At 68.1% G+C, this 6,728-nt stretch overlaps 1 protein-coding gene across 1 annotated transcript; it reads right to left on the bottom strand.

Annotated features, from left to right (window-relative positions):
- Nucleotides 1-1,701: 1,701 nt before the first annotated feature.
- H696_01714 (hypothetical protein) lies at nucleotides 1,702-4,799 on the bottom strand. The gene has a single exon (XM_009495621.1). The coding sequence runs from the start codon at nucleotides 4,717-4,719 to the stop codon at nucleotides 3,214-3,216; it is 1,506 nt and encodes a 501-aa protein (XP_009493896.1). The 5' UTR covers nucleotides 4,720-4,799; the 3' UTR covers nucleotides 1,702-3,213.
- Between the last annotated feature and the right edge of the window lie 1,929 nt (nucleotides 4,800-6,728).

Genomic DNA, 6,728 nt, shown 5'->3' with positions numbered 1-6,728 from the left:
GGGGGGGGGGCAGCGCCGCAACTTACAACCAGTCAAGCCCAGCGGCGAGTGTCGGCGAGAGGGGGTAGTCATGAGGGCATAGCAGAGGAAGAAGAAGAGGAAGACAACGGAGGGCGGGGGTCGCCGAGGTCAGGCCGAGAGAGGCTGCCACATCCCGCGGGACCGCGTGTGTGGAGGGCAATTTTGTCGCGCGCGATCATGCACGGGGCACCAGGAGCCGCCAAAGCTGGGGCGCCCTGTGCATGCTGTACGGGGCGTCCTCGCGCGATCGAGGGGGCATGGGCCGAGGGGTCACCGTGGGTATTTATTCCCTCCGAAGGACAGAGAGGGGGCCCGGGCCATGGCCTCGACGGGCCAGCACGGCCTTGCGTGAGTGGCACCCTGGTGGCCATGCCTTCGGGGGGGGGGGGCGTGCCGGATGCACGAGGGCCGAGTGGGCAGGGGGCGCGGAGATACGGCGCCCGGTGCTCGAGTCATTCGGGGCACTCGGGCTTTCGGGAAGATCCTCAGCGGCGCTTGGCGGTGGCCCCTTTTATCGCTCGCTAGGCGTCTTGATGGGAGGATGTTTGGGTGTGCCCCTTGTGTGTCTGGCCGTGTGCGCTGTCTTGTGAGAGCCACCATGTGGCAGCAGGAGAGCATACCGTGTGGGATGCTGTATGTGGCAGGCAGTCAGAGGGGGGGGGGAGCCAGGGGCGGCGAGGGGCGGCGAGGGGCGGGGGATGGAGGAGCTCGTACCAGGCTCAGAGGGCTCTCTGTCCCGCTAGCCATCCAGCCTCTCATCCTTTGGAGGGTGAATCCCCACTCCCGGGGATAGGGAGGCCCACCCGGGCAACACACCCTTCACTTGGCGAGAAGGAGGGTTGCCGTGGCTGGACGTTCGGGGATGGGCTCCCGGGGGCACTGCAGACCTTGGCCGTGTACTGGGCTCCGGCAAGTGCACTGGCGGTGCGGCGGCCGCATTGCCCAGGGCAACGGCAAGGGGACATGCGGCCCCGAAATGACGCTCCCAGGCCCGGGCGTACCAGGAGCTGCCTCGCTCGTCGCGGTCTTGGGGGGCATCCTCGCAACCAGCCATCCGCACACCCGGCCGCTGGCCACGCCGGGCACCGCGCGAGGGCCGTTGTCTATAAAAGCCGCGCAGGCACTTTCACGCCGACATGCCAGTCCAAAAAACTCCCTTCGTCCTTTTGTGCCCCTCCCCGCCCCCTTTCCGGTGTCCGGATCACGCCCTTTCCTCGACAGCCCTCCCCCTCTGCGCCTCACTTCTCGCTCCCCCTTAGCCTATCCTGTCCTGACGCGGCCCCGGTATACACCTGCGCCCCAAAGGCCAACGCGGTGCGTCCATTTGATTGCGCATGCACCCCCCCACCCCCACCGTCACACACACACAGAGAGAGAGAGAGAGAGACGCATCCCTGTCGATGCTTTGCTCCCGCGACTGACACTCGCTCGCCCTATACCCCGACCGATCGCCGCGCCCCCGCGTCGACCTCTCCTGGGATGGCCACATCCAGATGAGGCAGTCAGTACCGCCGAGTCCGGCGGCCTTCAAGGTGGTCATTGCCGACAATGACCCCGGTGCGTGGCAGCACGCGCTCCCTTCCCATGCTCGTGAGGCCGCTTGACTGACGCCATACGGCACCTGTGTGGTCATCCTCTATACATCTCCACCCCCCCCCCCTCCCCGCACACACACACACACACACATACATACATACATACATACAAATGGCCCCGACTGTGCCCCTAGTTCCGGACAACAACCTGTCCCCGATGCTGGACAAGAAGGTCCGGTCTCGGCGGACCTCGCCGGTCCTCGGGCCGTCGCCCTTCTCCTCGCCGGCCACGATGCTGCACTATGCGCGCGAGCACTATTGGAAGACGCTGGCCCTGCTGGGCGGGCTGCTGGTGGCCCTGGTCACGGCCGTGGTCCTGGTGGCCATGCTGCTGTCCGGGGTCGGCAGGGATGGCCAAGCGGTGCCCACCGACCCGAACCAACTCCGCGACTCGACACGGCTCCTGAGGAAGATCTCGCGCGCGGCCTTGGAGCGCTGGCAGAAGGACGGCAGCCAGGGCCCCCCACCCGTCAACCCCGATGATGTGCTGCACCCGGTGAAGCCCCGCCCGCCGGTGGTCATTGTCGATCCGTCGCAGTCCTCCTCGAGCCCGGATGACGGCAGTGATGGCGCCTCCTCCGGGCATGGCAGCATCCCGGGCGAGGGGTCCGGCTCCGGCAGTGGCCGCGAGCCGATCGAGCAGCCGCAGCCCTCCCCGACACCCAGCCCGGGAGTGGAGGTGCCGGGGCCTTCGCGCCCGGCCGGGCTGCCCCGCACCGGGTCGCCAGATCGCGGCCTGGTGATGCCCTACCATTTGCCCGATGGCCGGGTCTTTGCGCCCGGCGGCACGCACACCGTCTGGACGGCCAGCGCGGCTGCCTCCACCGCCATGCCCGAGGGCACCAGCCAGAGCCCCGGCGACACGGCCACCCTCCCGGCCCAGGCCATTGTCCTGATCGATCGCGAGGTGCGCCTGGCCAGCGGCGGCCGAGCGGACCTGGAACGCATCCTGCGTGCGGCCGCCGAGAGCCTCGGCAACCTGCCGATGGCCGGGTCGCGCACCTCGCGCGATGACGACTCGGATGACGACTCGGACGACGACCGGGACTCCGACGACGAGCATGGGCCCGGCGGCATGGTTGGGCCCCAGCGGGTGCCCACCCTGCCCGGGGCGGCCGACCCGGCGGCCCAGCCACCGCCAGGCACCAGCGGCCAATCGCCCGACATCGCCTCTCTGGCCATGGCGGACCCGGAGCGCGTCAAGCAGACGGCCGCCATTACGGCCGTGGCCGCGGCTTCCATGGGGTCCCCGCTGGCCCTCTATCGCATGGACCTGGTGCGCGAGCGCCCGGACTACCCGGTTCCCTACCTGCTGCTGGGCTATTGGGATGTGGAAAACCGCGACTACCGCACCGTGCGGGTCAGCCTGTCGGTCGATGATCCGGAATTGGCCGACCTCCTGGAGCAGCCCTACCCGGCCAGTGGCCACATCACCTATGTGGCCCCGCTCAATGTGCCGACCACGCCCGCCGGCTTGAGTGCCGATGGGTGGTGCTCGCAGTTGCAGCTGCCGACCGGCGTGCAGGGGCGCCTGCAAACCGCCGGCACCATGAGCGCTCCTCGGTGGTTTGTCGTGGCCGATCGCGAGCACTGCGCCTCATCGGTGCGCTCGCAGATCGAGCAGAATCTCCGCCAGGCGGCCGTGGTTTATGCCGCGGAGGAGGTCGAGGCGGCCCGGTCCCAGCGGGCCGCCCGCGCCGTCGATGTCGAGGTCATCCGGGCCATCGGCAATGTGGCCGCCGCCGCCGGGCATGTGGCCAATGCCGCGGCGTCCATGTTCCGCGCGGCGTCCATGTTTCGCTTCCCTTCGCTGGAGTGGTACGTCCACCTCGACGGACCGGCCGGCAGCGGGTCGTCCTCGCTCGTAATCGGCGGGACCCAGGCCCCGACGGCGGCCACCGCCAGCCCGGCTCCGACGGCGGGCGGCACCCCGGCCCCGACCGCCGCCCCGACCGCCGCCCCGACCACCGCCACGCCCACCGTGCCCAAGTACTCGGCCCTGGGCATGGACCTGAATGGCCTGATGAAGGCGGCCGCCGTGTCGGCGGATCTGCTGACCGGCGATGCCAAGAACACCCGCGACCTGGTGGTGCTCTTTGCGCCTCAGGCCGCCGACCTCACCGGCCAGGGGCTCGGGGACCTTTCGTCGGCCGAGCGCCTGGCCCATCGGCGCCGGAGCGTGGCCATCGAGCTGCTGGTTCGGCAGTTCGCCGTGCACAGCCGCCAGGTGGTGGCCGTGGCCCCGGCCCCGCAGACATCCCCCGCGGCCGATCCCCAAAGCATCAAGTCCACCAGCTACCCGGCGGCCGCCGGCCCCGGGGCCATGCAGCTGACCAAGGGCTGTGGCCTGGAGGCCATCGGGCTCTATGCGGACGATTTGCGTCGTGTCTATCTGGCCGCCGCGGCAGGGGGCCTGGCCAGCCGGGCCAATATTTGCGATCTGGCCGCCGTGGCCGCCCAATGGGGCTACCGCGTGCACTCGCCGGAGTCGGACTACTTCGCCGCATGGCGGTGGACCGAGCCAGGGCGTGGCCAGCCGGCCGCCGAGTACCCGGGCTCCGCCTGGTACGATGTGTACCAGCGCCCGGTGGATGGGCCCTTTGCCCGGTACTATCCCAAGACCGAGCAGCCGTCGCCATCCCCCTCGCCGTCGGCTCAGCCGACCCCGGCCCCGACCTCCGGCGGCAGCACCCCGGTGGCCACGCCGAAGCCACCGGCCCCGACCCAGGCACCGAGCCTCGGTGGGGGCGGCCTCTTCCGCCCGGGCACCTCGCCCATTCCCCCGAGCCTGTTGGAGATCCTGCTCCAGCCGCTGGGCGCGGGCCCGGTCCGCCGGCCGGCCTCTTCCTCCGGTTACGGTGTCAAGTCGGCCACCGGGACCAATCGCCGGAAGCCGCAGACCGCCGGCGTCTCCGGCGACGAGGATGCCAACCAGCAGACCATCACCCTCAATGAGGCCACTGTCCAGCCGTTTGTCATCGATCGGATTGACCCGCGCGGCGCGGCCCGAGAGGGCCGGGTGGCCCGGCCCGGCGAGGAGATCACTCCGGGTCTGGATGCCAGCCGGTTCGCCGGGTTCAGCAGTGTCATGCATGATGGCCATGATGAGCAGCGTCTCCAGCGGCGCTCATGGAGGCGCTAGGGACTCCTCCTCGTCGGCGCCGCCGCCGCCGCAGCCGCCGCCCGCCCGCCCGCCCGCCGTCCCTCTTGCTCCTCCTCCTGCTGAAGGTGGAGTGCAAGGCGCGCCATAGGTGAGAGCCTACACCTGGAGCTTGAAGGGGGGAGGGCGGGCTGGCTGAGGCGAAGGTGGCGACCCGAGGGAAGCCGAGATGGTGGGGACAGCGGCATGGAGAGAACGGGCAAGGGATCGAGCTGATGGCGCGAGGGGTGGGGGGCGGGGGCGTGGAGGGGGAGGGAGTATTACTCCCCTGGCCCCTCTCGCTCCTCCCCTCGATCTGTTGCCCATCAGGATAGTTCCCTTGCGCGTGTGTGTGTGTGTGTGTGTGTGTGTGTCTCTTCCAGTCCAACACACACACACACGCACGCACGCACGAACGCACGTGGAACCTCGCAGTTGGCCCCATCACCCCGCTAGTAGTCCAAGAAAGTGAAAAGCTTAGTAGATCACCATGTGTGACTTATGTTGTTGTGAAAGATAGAGAGTGAAAGAAAGACAGAAGGCGGCCAGCCAGTCGCACGCCGAAGGGCTGCACGTCCGCAAAGCAAGTGCTGTGCGCATGGGCGTAAGAGTCGCGCGCCCCTGTGTGAAAGTTGGCGTTCGAGAGCTGGGTGCATGTGCGTGTGTGTGTGTGTGTGTGTGTGTGTGTGTGTGTGTGACAGCATGTGTGGACTCCTTGCTTCGAGGCCATCGGTGCCTGTGAGGGAGTTCAACAGCACGCCCAAACACACACACCACACACAGAAACACAGACACACACGCACACCACACAGAGAGACATGCATGTGCACAATAAACTTCTCCCATGGTCTATCCCGCCACCAGAGGTGGCCTTCAGGTGAGACGGACAAAGAGGCGTCGGCAGGCAGAGGGTACCGGTCCACCGGTTCGCGCCGTGAATGTTGACGAGGTCGGCCCTTCGGGGCAACAGATCCCCCCTCTGTCTTGCACCCGAGTTCCCTGACGGAAGGAAAACAACGGCACCCTCGAGAGAAAGAGAGAGAGAGAGAGAGAGCCCATGGTCTGCGGCGCGGGGAGGCAACTTCTCCGGCACCGCTGCCAACATTGCTAGCGCGGCCAGTGTGTTGCCCCCGTTGATGTTGCTGCTGCCGGTGTTGCGGCTCCTGCTGTTGTTAAGTTGCCCGATGAGACATTACCCGCCATGTCTAATCTGTTGCGCACGCGGCGCCAAGGGGGTGGCAGGACGGGACGGGGCCAGGGCTGGGGCCGGCTGCACCCATCCCCCATCCTCTCGAAGCGACCGCCTGGCGGGGGGGGGGGGGGGCACCTGTGACTGGCGCGCGGTTGGGCCGCCGGTGCCCGAGGGCAACTGCCGATCCCGAATCTCCCCCCAGGCCTTGCTTGAACGCACCCCCAGGCATCTCCGGCGTGGTCGCACCAGCGGGAGGGGGGGGGGGTGGGGCGAGGGTCGAGTGTGCGCGGCGATCATTGGCACCACACTTGTAGTAAGTTGATCTGCACTGCCAGAACCGTGTCCCCTTCAGATTTAAACCCCGGGCACAAATCCGTTTGAGGGCGATGCCGGGACAGGCGTCCTGTCTGGGGTGACCACCCGACTCCAGGGGGGGGGGGAGGGGGGGGGGGGGAACATTGTGGGCGCGCTCGCGTGCTCCGCCGCCCATCCTCTGTCCCCCCTGTGGGCGGGGCCTCTCCCGGCGCGGATGGGGAGCATGTTAAATGTGGACCGCCTGCCCCCGCCCGGGGGAATGGGCTAGAAAGGGACGACTGGGACGGCTTGAAGGAATAACAATAAGCCGGCAAATAGTAATGCTTGAATTATTGTTATCAGAGCGGCTATGCGCTTGGGGAGGAGGTCCCCCACTTGGGCGGGGGAAGGTGCGCGCTGTTGCTGTTTCCCGCCCTTCCATCGTCCCTCCGGTTCGTGCAGAAAGCGGTGCCAGATTCGGGAGGGG

This window comes from Fonticula alba (genome assembly GCF_000388065.1).
Source record: "Fonticula alba strain ATCC 38817 unplaced genomic scaffold supercont2.2, whole genome shotgun sequence".
Lineage (NCBI taxonomy): Eukaryota > Rotosphaerida > Fonticulaceae > Fonticula > Fonticula alba.
This window is presented reverse-complemented; position numbering and strand designations above follow the sequence as displayed.